Source organism: Nyctereutes procyonoides, unplaced genomic scaffold (assembly GCF_905146905.1).
Source record: "Nyctereutes procyonoides isolate TBG_1078 unplaced genomic scaffold, NYPRO_anot_genome, whole genome shotgun sequence".
NCBI classification, from domain to species: Eukaryota; Metazoa; Chordata; class Mammalia; order Carnivora; family Canidae; genus Nyctereutes; species Nyctereutes procyonoides.
Genome location: NW_026575037.1, coordinates 15937055 through 15953130, shown reverse-complemented (window position 1 = coordinate 15953130; position 16076 = coordinate 15937055). Strand labels below are relative to the sequence as shown.

The window sequence follows — 16076 nt, the reverse complement described above, 5'->3', positions numbered from 1 at the left end:
GCTGGCATTCAAGGCCTGTGAAAACTGACTGACCCTAAGTTTGTAATTTTATTTTCCTTTGTTCTACAATGTGAACATTTTTTTCCCCACCAGGCTAGTTTCCTTCCAATCCTATATTTAATATCCGTTTCCTAACCTGATTTCAACAAAGCATTTAAAATCATATGTAGTTCCACTTCTTTCTGAGACTACAATTTATCATATGTGGACTCCTGACTTATCTCTATCGTCTTGTACTTTTAAAAACTCTTTTGTTGTTACTTAGTTTCTTATATATTTGTCTTACCTCCTCAAGTAAATTATAAACTTCTTCAAGCTAGGGATCATGCCTTTTGGTGGTTTCTGTTCTCTTCAGTTAAAATGCACATAATGGGCACACAGCCATTATTCACTGAAAGGTACAGTAGAGAGATTTCATAGTTTGCTATCTTTGTTGTTGAGATTGCTACAGTGAACCAAAACGTTTCTTTGGAAACTGAGAGATCCAATGACATCAGTGAATATGAAGGTATAAGGTAGAAGTAGGAGATGGGGAGCACCTGGGTGGCTGTCAGTTAAGCGTCTGATTCTTAATCTCAGTTTAGGTTATGACCTCTGGGTCATGCATTCAAGCCCTGTGTCAGGCTCCATGCTGGGCTTGGAGCCTACTTATAGATAGATAGATAGATAGATAGATAGATAGATAGATAGATAGATAGATAGGAGATAGGGATGTTAGACCCATTTGGCCATATTTTCAAAGAGAAATGTAATGGATAAATTATCATTTACGGTATTTTTTTCCCCTGTAACTTTTCCTCAACATTTCTCTTACCAAAAATCACAAGCAGCTCTTACTCTTCCTTGATAATAGCATAAGGGGAGATGAATTTTTAATTATCACAATGTGTTATGGAGTAGAAAGACTGCGGGCAATCCAGTAAGAAGTTGGGGCACACTTAAATTAGTCTTTGCTTGCTAAACCTAAAAACTAACAAACAAAAATTTGAAAGCGATTAGAATTGCTGATGTTTGAAAAATCTCATAAACGATGGTTTTCCCAGTTGTAAATGACAGCTTATTTATCTACGTTACCTCTTTCTCTTGTATTCCTTCTCTCTTCCTCCTTCTGCTCTTTTCCTCTCTACTTCCAACTAACATGCTAGGCATTGTGAGTATGAAGATGAATAGGTGTATTTCCTGTCCTCAGGGAGCTCCCTGTCTAGTGATACTGGTCTGCACAAGGACTTGAAGTATCAAAAGTGGTATCTCAGTAACTATTAATTGTGACATTTTATTAATCAGAATATTTATCTTCCATCCACAAGGAGAATAGTGTTTTCTGTATATTCTGATAGATGTCTGACAACAAGTCTGCTTTGAGGATACATTAAAGACTTTGTGTCTCCTGTCATCCTTTGCAGAATTACCATTTCACTATGGGGATTAATAGAACATTGCTTTCTGGTTGTAAATGCCAAGTGGAGGTGTCTTTGGAGTTTATTTAGTTTAATGTCATACTTTACTGATAGGGAAAAACTAAGACTGGTGGATGGGGAGTTAGGGTTATTCTTTTATTTTGTTTGGTCCTGAAATATCCCTCCCGTTTTTACTGATCTTTTTTGTAGTCAACAGACCTAGTTTTCCACATCACCCAAGTTCAAATATTTTTTTAAAAATTGTTTTCTCCTGTAAATCATGTCTTTTCTAGGCTTAAACAACCTCACTTGTAACAATTATTGGTTATATGATGGAATTTCTTAATTTTTCACTGTTATTGACAATTCTTTCAGTTAAACTTGAATCTACCAGTCCTCTTAAAATACATAGTGTATATTTATAAAGTTAATTTTAAAGGACTGTAGTTTCATGATGAGAGAGAATGCCTTGTGTTGCCTCTCTCCCCAAGTTTATCGATTATTACGTTGTTTTTTAGTACTCCCTCTTCTAAATTACTCAAGAGACATCTGGGGTAAATATAAGGCTGTGATTGATGGTTGGCTCAGTTTTCCATTTGTTACAAAGTTTCATTATAGCTGTACAGTTCTGAATTGAATTATTGCTCTAGAAACTATACCAGCTCATTATTTTTTCTATTTAAATTTTGTTTTCAATGTTATCATGATTTATTTACTTGTAACTTTTTTCTTGCTTTTTCTTTTTGATTTTCTTTCTTTTTGATTTTCTTTTTTTTTTTTTATTTTACATTACAGACAAACAGAAACTTCCTCCTTTCATCTTTCCATTCTCTGATTTATGATAAATTTAGTTTCCTTTGGCCTGGCATTTGCTTCAGCAGGCAGCCTTCCTTCAAGTACCTCCCTGATTGATGTATAATCTTTGATATCTTCCATTAGCCTCCAGGATCACGAAGTTCAAGGCCCCCTTGGAACCTAAGGAGTCCTGCCGAGGAGCTGAAGGCCTTTAGAGTCCTTGGGGTGATTGACAAGGTAATTCTTCAGCGTCTCTTCAAGAGTTCAGTCATAAATCGACTGCATGCTGACATTATGTCTTTGAAGCTTTGGATCTTAAGGATATGAAACAAAAGGAGAAAATGACTCAAATGCATCTGCACTTTAAAATAACAAAAGCAGAAAAGGAAAAGCTTTTATCTAAGCAATTCATGTAAGGTCATGCAAAATATATTTGCGCTAAAGGAGAAGGTGCGTATTTGTTGGCATTCAAGTTGAGTCAGGGTTTGGTTTTATAAACCTGTTGGAGCAGGGTAAAGATACACTTTTTGTTAGTTACAAAGACTTTTAGTTGGTAGTTTTCAACATTAACTGGTAGAGTCAATCTAATGATCAAAAGAAAAATGGCAGTTTCCTAAGAACTACCATTTACTGAGTACCTACTATGTGTCAGGCCGTCTAATAGGCATTTCATGTAACACAACCTGCTTAGTCCTTTCCACAATCCTGCTTTTTCCATCATGGTGGGAAAGTGATAGAACAGGGTAATAAGTAACTTGCCCAGAAGTCACATAGCTAATTTAGGGTAGTACTGGAATTCAAACCTAGATTTTGTGACTCCAAAACATTTTTTTTCCCTAGTACACCAACACCCCCCATCCCTGGGGCACTTTTATACACACACATTTTGTATCTGGAATAAAAATAAAGAGATAACAGAGATACCTGCTATTGAGTTTCCCCACATTTGGTGACATCTCAGATAGGCCAAAAATTCACAGTACTGGCCAAGAGCTTAGTAAAATTTAAAAACTATACAGAGTAAACTGTGTTTTAAATGTATTTATCAACCACCACCTTACCTTTCAGAGTAAAAGAAAATGCTTTATTTAATATTAAGTTAAAAATTAGGCTTTTTAAAATATTAACTTTTATGAAGCACCTTAATGTTCATTTGTAACTTACTGTTCATTGAGTACTTCTAGTGTTCTAAAATATGCATATGATTTGTTGCTAAAAGGGAACAAGAAGCAGTTTATCTTAGGTAATTTAGATAGGAACTAATGGTTTGAGGTATTCCAAAGGGAGCATTAGGTTGGATATTACATGAAGCTCTTAGTGTCTTATTAAATCTTTAAGCATCATTTTTCTCAAATTCAAATAAATTCATATAGCTGAATTTTGACTTAAAGAATTCTAAGCAGTAGTACTTTTCAGCTTGAAATATTTCTTTAACCATGTTTTCTGTAGCTTTTCCAGTTTGAAAACATTCTATTTGAGAGTTCAGAGAAGCAAAATACAAACTGAATAGTTCCTAGGTTCTTGGATTTCTGTGCAAGCAAAAATGCTTTTTTGATGTACAGTGTCTGTTCCTTCTCTTTGATGTATTTATTTTGATAAAGTATGACCTTTCATTGCTATATGCTCTAATCATGAGTGAGTCACCATGAAGTCCTGGTAATATCTGTGAGTCTCATAGGTTTATCCAAACAAGCATTTTCAGCAGTGGAGGAATTCTTAAATTCTGTGCTGAGGCACAGTTTGCCACTGTCTTTATTTCTGTTAACCTGGCAAGTGTGTTGGTGTTGAGAAGGTGATATTTAACTTTCTAAGTAGAGATAAGGAAATATGCATTTGGGAATTAATAAACTTGGCAAATAATCTTTTAAAATTTATTATAACAGTTGCTCTATGTGAAAACATGAATAGATTTTTTAAAAATTGAATTATTTTAAGAGAAATTCTTTTCCTTTTTTTTTAATTCAGAATTTTAATTATGTACATAAATAGCAACATGAGAACCAGGAGTTCTAATGCTGGACATTATCTCTAGGTGAAAGGATTTCCGATTAGTCCACTGGTAGTATGGTATCACCCAAGATAACAAAGAAGCCTGGTATAGTTTTTCCTGAAGAAGAAAGCCAATTTACTACATTCAGTACTGACTTCTCTGCCATTTTTCTGTAGAAAATGTATGGAGTTTCCAATGTTTATCTATAACTGATTAAAATGGGCAGAGCATGGAGCATTCTACTTATTTCCAGGTGAATTCTTCACATTTCCTGGCTTTTGAAAGTTCTCCTTCCACAAATCTTCTACGACTATGTATCCTCGTAAACCCCAGTCATATAATTTCTCCCTACTGACCTGGACAAATACGATGGCTTGTTGTGGATAATAAAGAGAGGCAGCTAGTCCCATGAACCCAGGTAGATACACCAGCTTCTTTATTTTTGACCTGTTAGCCAAAAGAAGTCCAACAATGCCAGCAAAACCAATAACACCAAGTCTTGGAAAAAATCCAGGAGGTGCATTTTGTAGATATTCATAGCTGTCTAACCCCCATTGAACCAAGCTCTGCATCTTGGGCTTTGTTTGTGAGTACATTTCCTGACACCAACTCGTATATGGCTCGCAATAATGTCGGAGATGTGAAATGCTTTCTTCAAGCTGGGTCCTTGGCTCCTCCACATATTTAGATTGACCCTCAGGAACCGAGTAGAGTGAAAGCTCATTAACCTTCACAGAAGTTTTGTGAGGTGAGTCCCTTTTAGGTGACACATAGACTTTAAAGGTGAGCAGACTCAGGCTGGCTGGCCCCACAGACCTTCGAATTACCTTGAACATGTTGCTAGCAGAGGTGGCTCCCGAGAAATTCTTTTCCATTCGGGTTTTGGAAACTCGAAGTTTGGAGGAACAGTGTTGAATACATTAAAATGTCTAGAAAATACACAGGATATGTTAATCTAGCCTGTACAGAGCACAGTTTCTCTAATTCTGTGTCATTGCAGTATTTGTTCTTTATGGGTTGAGTGTTATTATCTGTTAACTTAGGAAAATAAAATGTCCCTAGGAATAAGATTTTTACAGACTTTTAAATAGAAAGTAAATAAAAACAAATTTGTTCATCATTATCTAGACTGTAAGCTCCATGAGAACAAGATCTTGTCTTTCTTGTTCTCTTTTATCTCAGTGCCTAGAATCATGCTTGGCACATAATGGGTGCTTAATAAATATTTGTTGAGGGAATAAATTGAAACTTAAAGAATTTTAAATGTATCATATATAGAGTGACACCTACTGGTATAATGTGAGACTGCTCCCTAGTACCATTGTTCAAGACACTCAGATATCTGTACCCAGAGAGGTAGTAATTCCATAGCTATATCTTGGTCTTGTTTTCAAAGGGAAATAAATGACTTTTTCTTCTTTAACTGTGGTTACAAAATCCTTCATTAAAATATATGCAGCAAGGAATTTAAGCATTGGGGCTCTTGGAATATAAATAAACTTGTGTACATTTAGAAGAAAGAATGATAAGGCTTGTGAAGGCCCTCAAAATCATATACAAAGAATAGCTGAAAAGATGAGTTATGATGTACCCGATAAAAACATATTTTTGAGTGCTACCCAGGATAACGTGATTAAATGATGTTTTGTTCAAATCTTGAGGATGGAAGGGAATATTATGCCCAGATCAAGAGGCGCAAACTACAATCACCTTAGGCCAACCAGGATGTATGGTTTTCCTGGAAAAAAGGTAGTGAAGGATAAGACTTGCTTATTAACATCCCCATAGGATACAGCCAGAACTAAGTGAGTACAAATTTTCAAATTCTAACTGATGATTAAAGATACCTTTTAAAAATTAGGATTGACCAAGGGCAGGCAAAGACAAATCAGTTATTCAAGGCTGAGGGGTCATTGGTGGAGATATTGTTGAAAGAATTCAAGTGCTGGATGGATTTTTACATTAGATAACTTCTAAAGATTTCTTTTAGCCCTCAGATTCACTTACACATAATCTTTATGTAGTACTAGCAAAGGAAAGTAGAAATTAGCAGAAAACCAATACTTCAATGAGAAGGATGGATTGCTGTTGTTTTCACATAAGTTTGTACACATGTGCATGCAAACTTTTGTGTTTGTGTGCATGAAGTATGTATATATAGGGTGTGTATATGATTGTGTGTGTAAGGATTGTTTATATATAGGTAATTTGCAATTGAGTTAGAAGTCGGGATTGGTTATTTGGTGAATGCCCAAATGTAGGAAGAGTTTCTTTAAAAGTTCACTGCTGTATAACTTAACTACACAAAAAGGATAAAGGAGTCTATAGTCTAATAAATAGTAATATACTGAGACGCCTGGGTGGCTGAGCGGTTTAGTGCCTGCCTTTGGCATGATTCTCTCTCTCTCTTTCTGTGTCTCTCATGAATAAATAAATAAAAATCTTAAAAAAATAAATAGTAATATACTAATGGCAGTTTCCTGGTCTTGATATTGTGCTATAGCTATATAAGATATCACCATTGGAAGGAACTGGGTGAAGGGTACATGGGACTCTACTAGTTTTGCAACTTCCTGTGCATTTAAAAAAGAGTAAAAAAAAAAAAAAGATTTAGAGGACACTGACTTGAACAGCAGAGTAATAATACCAAGATATGATCCTTTTATGTCCAGGGTTGTGTGCAGCCAGAGTTGTCCCGCATGTAGGTATGTGTCTAGTATTCGCAAGGTCAGCGACTGAAGATAGTATGAATGGATTGCTCAAATTCACTCTCCTTAAAAAACAACTTCAGTAGGATGCTTGATAATGAGATGCCACATACTTTGTAAAACTAATCACTGTTACATCAAATGCCTTGGCATTTTGTAGTCAAGGTAGCTTCTCAACTTTACCTCAGGCTTGCCAGGCAGAATTCTTAGTTTGGTTTGCCATTGGAAAAATACAATTTTAGCTAATATATTTTTGAGAAAATTTGTATAGATTGTTCAAATTGAGTAGATATTGAGAGAACCTTAAAAAATAAGTATAGGGGTACCTCGATGGCTCAGTTGGTTAAGCGTCCAACTCTTAATTTCAGCTCCGGTCATGACCTCGGAGTTGGGAGATACAGCTGCCCTTTGGGCTCTGCTGGGCATGGCGCCTGCTTAGGATTCTCTCTTTCCTTCTGCCTCCCTGTCCCCCACCCCCATTCTCTTTCTCTCTCTACAAAAAAAAAAAAAGTACAAAATAAGTACTTATTTTTTATGTTTTCTTTTTTCTTTTTAAGATTTTATTTATTTATTCATGAGAGACACACAGAGAGAGGCAGAGACACAGGCAGAGGGAGAAGCAGGCTTCCTACAGGGAGCTTGATGCAGGACTCAATCCCAGGACCCCAGGATCACACCCTGAGCTGAAGGCAGACGCTCAACTACTGAGCCACCCAGGCATCCCTATAAGTTTTCTAAATATTTTCTATGATGATATACAGATAAAATGTCCTTATTGGGAACACAGAAGCATCAATATTTGGGTATTGATTGAAAGAAGTTTAGGTTAAACTGGATTAATAGGAATTTGTCCTTTATTTAAACAGTGTGGCAAAACTGTTACCTAAATGATATCAAATTACAACTGTTGCACTGTGGCTTGTAGAAAGATGGAATTTCTTGTAAAAAGAGATCCTTTTTCCATATTTTTTCTGCTAAGTATAACTGAAACTCTGAATATTATACAGAAAACAAAAAAAGAGAAGACTGGAAAATAGAGAGTAGATGGAAGACTGGCTAATGACCATGGGATCCAATGACTACGTAGTGGTAAATTCCCTATACTTTTTTCCCCTCACATATTTCAGACTGGATGTTGAAGAAATGAGCAACTTAAAGCAAAGCTCTAATAGGAACAGACAAAAACAAAGAAACAAAAGCCTATTCTTTCTAGCCAAAGGACTATGAAATGGGCAGCTTATTAGTAAGAAAACTTTTAGACAATAACCACTCCAGCCAACACCACAGAAGAACTTTGGTACTACCCCACTGCCACTAGCAAGGCCATGTGAGTTGCCTGTACTTTCATCCTTGCAAAGAGACTGCAATGAGGGGGTTCATTCCTCCTATCATGGTGGTATCAAGAATGGCCAAGAGGAGGGATCTGGAACTTGTATCCCTAGTGGGCAAAAATGACACATATTAGTTGTGACTACTTGGGAGCCTGGACTTGTAGCCCCAGCTGGTGGTAAAGAGGCTCCTCGACTTTTCCTCACTGAGGTAATGTTAGAAGAGGCCTGGTAGATATTCAGGATTTGACCACTATCGAGTGGCAATGAGGCCACCTCCCACATGGTGTAAAGTGAAGGCTACATGAGGAGCAGTTAATGAAGCACCTCTGTTCTTCCCAGGCAGGGTGGTATCAAGCAGAAGCCTGAGCTCCTACCCCTACCCAGCAGTAACTAGGAGTCCCATTTTCCTCCCCCAGATATCACTGAAATACTCCTAAAATGAAATCTTGAGGCCTAAGTGATTTTACTGGAGAATTCTACCAAATTTTTAAGGAATTAACACCAATTCTCTATATTCTTTTCTAGAAAATAGAAGAAGGTGAGATCGTTTCTAGTTCATTTTATGAGGTCAGTGTTGCCCTTAATAACAAAAACAGCATAAAAAAGAAAATTACAGGACAATGTTTCTCATGAATATAGATACAGAAATCCTCATAAAATACAGCAAATAGAAACCAGTATCTAAAAAAAAAAAAAAAAAAAAAACAAAAAACAAACTAGGAATAAAGGGGAACTTTGTCAACTTGGTAAAGAATAGCTACAAAAAACAACTAATAGCATACTTCATGGTGAATGATGCTTTACCCCTTAAGATCGGGAATAAGGCAGATAGATTCTTAGCACTTCTATTAAACATAGAAGTTCTAGAAAGTGCTATTCAACAAGAAAAGGAAATAAAAGGCATATGGATTGGAAAGGAAGAAATGTAGTTGTCTGTATTTGAAGAGGACATGATGGTTTACACATATAAAACCGTGGAATCTACAAAAAAATCAGAAATAGTGAATTCAACAAGGTTGCAAGATACAAAATCAGCATACAAAATGTTATATTTCTGCATACTAATCGTGAACACATAGAGACTGGAATTTTTTTTTTTAAGATTTTATTTATTTATTCATGAGAGACATAGAGAAAGAAGTAGAGATACAGGCAGAGGGAGAAGCACGCTCCATGCAGGGAGCCCGATGTGGGACTCGATCCTGGGAGTCCAGGATCATGCTCTGGGCTGAAGGCAGACGCTCAACCACTGAGCTACCCAGGTTTCCCTAGAAACTGAAATTAAAAATACAGTACCCTTCATAGTCATAACCGATACACAGTTTTAACATAATTCCTATCAGGTTCTCAGGAAGGTTTTTTTGTGTGTGTTGATGTAGGCAAGATTATTAATAAATTTATATGGGGAAAGCATAGGAACTGTAATAGCTAAAACAATTTTGTAAAAAGAGTAAATAAACTAGGTATAATCATTTTCCTTGATTTCAAGAGTTGCATAGCTATAACAGTCAAAAATGAGTGGTATTGGTGTGTAGAGAGACACATAAATCTGTTGGGACAGAATAGAATGTAGAAATAGCTTACAAGTATGGCCAGCTGACTTTTGACAAAGGTACAAAAGCAGTTCAATGTAGGAAGGATAGTCTTTTTAACAAATAGTGTTAGAGCAATTGGATATCCATTGCCAAGAACCTCCCTCCCCCCCAAAAAAAACCTTAAAAAACCTAAACCTTTGGTTTATATCTCACACATATACACAAATTAGCTCAAAATGGATCACACATTTAAATACAAAACATAAAACTTTTAGAAGTAAACAAAGGAAAATCTTCAGGACCTAGAGCCTTGGGTTTAGAGATTTTAGACATGATGCTGATAGTATGATCCATAAAAGGAAAAATTGACAGACTATCAAGATTAAAAAGTTTTGGTCTGCAAGAAACCCATTAAGAGGCTGAAAAGCCACAGACTGGGAGAAATTATTTGCAAATTGCGTATATTACAAAAATCTCATTTAGAATTTATATAGAATTCATGAAACTCAAAATTCAAAACCCAAACAATCCAACTAGGAAATTACCAAAAGATACAAAAAACCATTTTACCAAATGAAATTATGGCAAAGTAGCACATTAAAAGATGTTCAACATCACTAGTCATTAGAGAAATACAAAATAAGATCACAGAGATACCACTATACACCTATTAGAAAACTTTCTTTGTAATAGCCCCAATATGGAAACAACCAAAATATCTTACAATAAATGAAGAGTTAAGCTGTAGAACATTAATATACTATGTGATATTATTCATCAATAAAAAGGAATGAATTGTTGAAGCATGCATCTGTTGGGATGAATGCATGAAGGTCATTATTCTGAGTGGAAAAAAAGCCACTCTCTAATAATTATATACTGTATGATTCCATTTATATATACCATTTTCAAAATGACCAAACTAATATTTCTCTTCCTTCACTTCCCATAGTTCATTCTATTTAAGAATTGAGGTAGTATAGGACGAAGACGTATAAAAACATCTTTTTTAAAAAGATTTTATTTATTTATTTGACAGAGAATGAGAGAGAGCACAAGCAGGGAGAGCAGCAGAGGGAGAGGGAGAAGCAGGCTCTCCACAGAGCAGGGAGCCTGATGGCAGGGCTCGATTCCAGGACCCTGGGATTATGACCCAAGCCAAAGGCAGACTGAGCCACCCAGGCACTCCATAAAAGAAATTCTAATAAAGTAGATATGGATTAATTATTACTGTAATTTATTGATTACATATTAAAGTGAGAGTGAGCTGATTTAACATGTTCCATAGTTTTGGAAAAATTTTATTCTGGGCGCCTGGGTGGCTCAGCAGTTGAGCGTCTGCCTTCGACTTAGGTTGTGATCCCGGGGTCCTGGGATTGAGCACTGCTTTGGGCTCCCTGCAGGGAGCCTGCTTCTCCCTCTGCCTATGTGTCTGTCTCTCTCCTTCTCTCTCTCATGAATAAATAAAATCTTTATAAAAACATTTTTATTTTGTTGTAATCTTTAAGAAATCCTGGGACACCTGGGTGGCTTAGTGGTTTAGAGCCTGCCTTTGGCCCAGAGTGTGATCCTGGAGTCCTGGGATCAAGTCCCACATTGGGCTCCCTGCATGGAGCCTGCTTCTCCCTTTGCCTGTGTCTCTGCCTCTCTCTCTCTTTCTCTCTGTGTGTGTGTCTCTCATGAATAAATAAATAAAAAAATCTTAAAAAAAATCCTCTTCGTGATTAGTTTGTCATAAAAATAAGGAAACAATATATCCTACTACTATATTGTTAGTTTTTAGCTTAAATATATATACTCTAAAAATAGTGGTTTACAGTAAAAATTCTCAAATTAGAACTTGCAAATACAATATAACCATAGTTTCAATGTATTATAGTATATTCAACAGTATGATAGATGTAGATATATTTAAAATGAAGTAATCTATTACTGTGGTTTTGTGCATAGCATGTTACTAATAATCTTGGTGCCCAAAACCTATGTTTATAAATACTTAAAAATACATTTAAGAATTGGGGCACCTGGGTGGGTCAGTTTATTAAGCATCCCACTCCTAATCTCAGCTCACATCTTAATCTCAGAGTTGTGACTTTAAGCTCCCATGGTGGAGCCTACTTAAAAAAAAGAAAAAAAATACATTTAAAAATCAGTGTAATACCTTCTGGTTTCTGGTCTGACATGGAAAGAAGTTGGAAGTTTCCACTTTATCTTAACAAGAAGCAAAGCACTGAACTAATGGAAAAACCAACAACTCTTCTTAGATCCGTCAGAGAAGTGAAGTCATAGGGCAAGTGGCTGCTACAAAATTGGAGAGACAGACATACAGATACAGAGAATCACTGCTTGCTAGAGCAGAAAGCCATGAGCAGAAACTACCTGGGAACTAGTACCTGGGTAGAAAACCAGACTGTAATTGACAAACTGCCAGAGGCTCAAATGGGACTTCTGAGAGTTAAAAACTCTGGGGGTTGTCCCCATACTTTTCTGAGTTTTACCTTTTGGAGCTCTACCAAGGTAGTTCTTTTAGTGAGCATTGGAGAAACATCAGGCTTTCATTAGAGAGAGGGGAGAAGTAGCCATTTTGAAATATACCAGAGCATTCTATTCTTTTTTTTTTTTTTTTCCAGAGCATTCTATTCTTAACAAGACCTGTCTTGAAGAGAAATGATTTTACCACAGCCTAACCAATGAGGTTTCATCAGAGCCTAACTGGCTTTGGGGAAGGGAAATAGCCAGTTCCAGTCAGCTTTAACCTTGGGTTAAATAAATAATACCCAGTTCTAATCTCCCTCTGACCTTCCAGTGGGAGGAAGGAAAAATATCCAACTCCAGTCCCCTCAACCATTTAATTCTACCTAAAGCTGGGGAAAATCTGATAGGAACTTGTGAAGTTCATAGCCAGTGGCCACAGGCTTACTAAAAGACTGAGACATAATCACAGGATGATAGAATTTTTTCCTTCTTCCAACATCTATCTTACCACATTACTAAAGGCCTGTTTATTGGAGTTCCCTTTACCTAGTACATCACATACAACTTTCAGCAAAAAATTGTAAGGTATGCTAAATGGCAAAACAAATACCCTCCCCCACCCCCAGAAAACCCCACAACAACATTTGAAGGGACAGCTAGAATCAGAACCAGACTCAGCTGTGAAAGGATGTTGGAATTATTAGACTGTAAATTTAAAACAACCACGATTAATATGCTGTGTGCTATGACAGACAAAGTAGACAACATGCAAGAACAGATGGGTAATGTAAGCATAGATATGGAATTTCTAAAAAGAATAAAAAATGCTAGAGAAAAAAATACTATAACAGAAATGAAGAATGCTTTTGATTGGCTCATTGATAGACTGGACAGTGCTAAGGAAAGAATCTAGCAATTTGAGGATATGTCAGTAGAAACTTCCAAAACTAGAAAGTAAAGAGAAAAAAAGACTAAAAAAGTATGGAACATCTAAGAACTGTGGGATCACTGCAAAAGGTGTAACATACATGTAATGGGAATTCCAGAAGAAGGAGAAGAAAGAAAAAGGAACAGTCTGTTTAAAATAATAGTAACAATGTGTTCATTCCTGTATACTTATGTATGTGTATGCTTGTGTATATGTATATATACTCATATATACTTATGTGTAAGTGAAGTAAGAACAGGGATGCCTGGGTGGCTCAGCGGTTGGGCCCCTGCCTTCCGCCCAGGGCATGATCCTGGAGTCCCAGAATCGAGTCCCGCATCGGACTTACTGCATGGAGTCTGCTTCTCTCTCTGCCTGTGTCTCTGCCTTTCTTCCTCTCTCCCTGTCTCTCATGAATAAATAAAAAATCTTTTTTAAAAAAGTAGGAACAATGATAGAAGGTATAGGAGAGATGAATTAGGAATATTTTGCTATTATCAAGTACTTACCCCCTGAGAAGCAGTATAGTGTTATTTGAAGGTGGATTTGGATTAGCTGTAAATGTATACTGCAAACTCTAGGGCAACCACTAAGAAAAGTGAAAAAAAGAAGTATAATTAATATGCTAAAAAAGAAAAGAAAGTGGCATTATATAAAATCCTCGAAGCCACAAATGGCAGAAAAAGAATGAGAGGAAAAAATGGGAAAGAGAACAGGGCAGTGAATAGAAAGCAGTAAAAAGTGTGATAAGTATCCAGCTATATCAATAATCATAAACATGAGTGCTCCAAATGCACCAAGAGACAGAGATTGTCAGAGTTGATAAAAACAAAAACAAGAACCAACTATTTGTCTATAAGAAACTCACTTAGGGGATCCCTGGGTGGCTCAGTGGTTTTTAGCACCTGCCTTCAGCCTGGGGTGAGCCTGTGCTCCGGGATCGAGTCCCACGTCAGGCTCCCTGCATGGAGCCTGCTTCTCCCTCTGCCTGTATCTCTGCCTCTCTGTGTGTGTGTCTCTCATGAATAAATAAATCTTAAAAAAAAAAAGTGGGAATAGCTATAATAATTTCAGACAGAGCAGACTTCAGAGCAAGGCAAATTATTGGGAATAAAGAGAGACGTTACATAATGATAAAGGGGTCATACTCCAAGAAAATATAACAATTTATAAAATGTATATGCCTAACAACAGAGCATCAAAATGCATGAGGCAAAAACTGATAAAACTACAGGGAGAAGAAGAAATAGGTAAATCTGCTATTATAGTTTTTAACACCTCTGTATCTAAAATGGACAGTTCCAGCTGGCAGAAAATCACTGAGGGCATAGTTGAGCTCTGCAGCACCATCAACATAATTGGGCATAGGTGGGCATCTGTAGATTTTATTATCCAACAAAAGCAGAAAATATGTTCTTCTCAAGCTCACATGGAACATTCACCGAATTAGACCACATTCTTGCTCGTAAAACACAACTTGACAAATTTAAAATGGTAGAAATCATGGAATATCTGTTCTTAGACCACAGTGGAATTAAACTAGAAAATCCCTAAATATGTAGGGATTAAGTAACACACTTCCAAATAACACATAGGTCAAAGAAGAAATCTGAAGAGAAATTTAAAAATATTTTGAAAATGAAAACACAACTTATCAAAGTTTGTGAGATGCAGCAAAAGCAGTACTAGAGGGAAATTTATAGCATTGAATGTATATGCTAAAAATGAAGAGATCTAAAATCAGTCATCTAAGTTTTGACCTTAGGAAACTAGAAAAAGAAGAGCAAATTAAATTTAAACAGAAGGAAATAAATAATAAAAGTTAGAGCAGAAATTAGTGGAATTGAAAACAGGAAATCAGTAGAGAAAATGAACAAAACCAAAAGCTGATTCTTTGAAAAGATAAATAAAACCAATAAGCCCTTAGCCAGGCTAAGAAAAAAGGACAGCTGGCATAAATTTCTAAGATCAGAAATGAGAGAGAGGATATCACCACAGACACGGACATTAAAAAGGCAATAAGGGGATATTGTGAACAATTCTATGTCCACAAATTTGATAACCTAGGTGAAATGGACCAATTTCTTGAAAGACACAATCTGCCAAAACTCACACAAGGAGAAACATACAACCTAAATAGGCCTGTATCTATTAAAGAAATTGGATCAATAATCAAGAACCTTCCAAAACAAAGTATCAGCCTGGATGGGTTCACTGGTGAACTCTACCAAACTTTTAAGGAAGATATTATACCAATTCCCTGCAAGCTCTTTCAGAATATAGGAGCAAAGGGAATATTTCCTAACTCATTTTTGGCTAACGTCATCTGAACACTAAAACAAAAGCTATTCTAAGAAAAACTATAGACCAACATCTCTGATGAACATAGGTGCAGAAACTCTAATTGAAATGTTAGCAAATTGAATGCAAATTAAAAAGAACTATACACTGTGAATTAAGTGGGATTTATCCCAGGTATGCAAGGTGGTTTAACATTTGGAAGTCAATTAATGAAATCCAGCATATCAACAGAATAAAGAAGAAAAGTCACATTGTATCAATCAATTCTGAAGAAGCATTTAATAAAGTGCAGCACCCCTTCATGAAAAAAACTCTCAGGGACGCCTGGGTGATTCAGTGGTTGAGGGTCTGCCTTCGACTCAGGGCGTGATCCTGGAGTTTTGGGATCGAATTCCTGCAGGGAGCCTGCTTCTCCCTCTGCCCATGTCTCTGCCTCTCTATGTATCTCTCATGAATAAATAAATATTAAAAAAAACCCTCAGGAAATTGGGAATAGGAGAAACTTCTTCAACTTGATAAAGAACATTTACAAAAACCTACAGCTAACATCATTCTTTATGATGAGAACCTTGAAACTTTCCCACAAAGATCAGGAACAATGTAAGGATATTTCCTC

General features: G+C 36.3%; 2 protein-coding genes across 8 annotated transcripts in view; one reads left to right on the top strand and one right to left on the bottom strand.

Moving 5' to 3' along the window:
• The window catches only part of RPS6KC1 (ribosomal protein S6 kinase C1), a 178674-nt gene that overhangs the window by 93082 nt on the left and 69516 nt on the right, over positions 1 to 16076 (top strand). For 6 of the 7 annotated variants that reach the window (XM_055319061.1, XM_055319065.1, XM_055319064.1 and 3 more), the window contains one exon: positions 2337 to 2429. The exons of the other annotated variant lie outside the window; for it this stretch is intronic. In XM_055319061.1, coding sequence (XP_055175036.1) covers positions 2337 to 2429 — 93 coding nt within the window. The remainder of the gene's footprint in view (positions 1 to 2336; positions 2430 to 16076) is intronic. 7 annotated transcript variants of the gene reach the window in all.
• Positions 2443 to 6476, bottom strand: LOC129505820 (MICOS complex subunit MIC26-like). The gene has a single exon (XM_055319068.1). It carries the CDS (start codon positions 5055 to 5057, stop codon positions 4422 to 4424), a length of 636 nt encoding a protein of 211 aa, XP_055175043.1. The 5' UTR covers positions 5058 to 6476; the 3' UTR covers positions 2443 to 4421.

Coding starts and splice junctions, on each gene's coding strand:
- LOC129505820 (XM_055319068.1), bottom strand. CDS start 5,057: ATGGAAAAGAATTTCTCGGGAGCCACCTCTGCTAGCAACATGTTCAAG.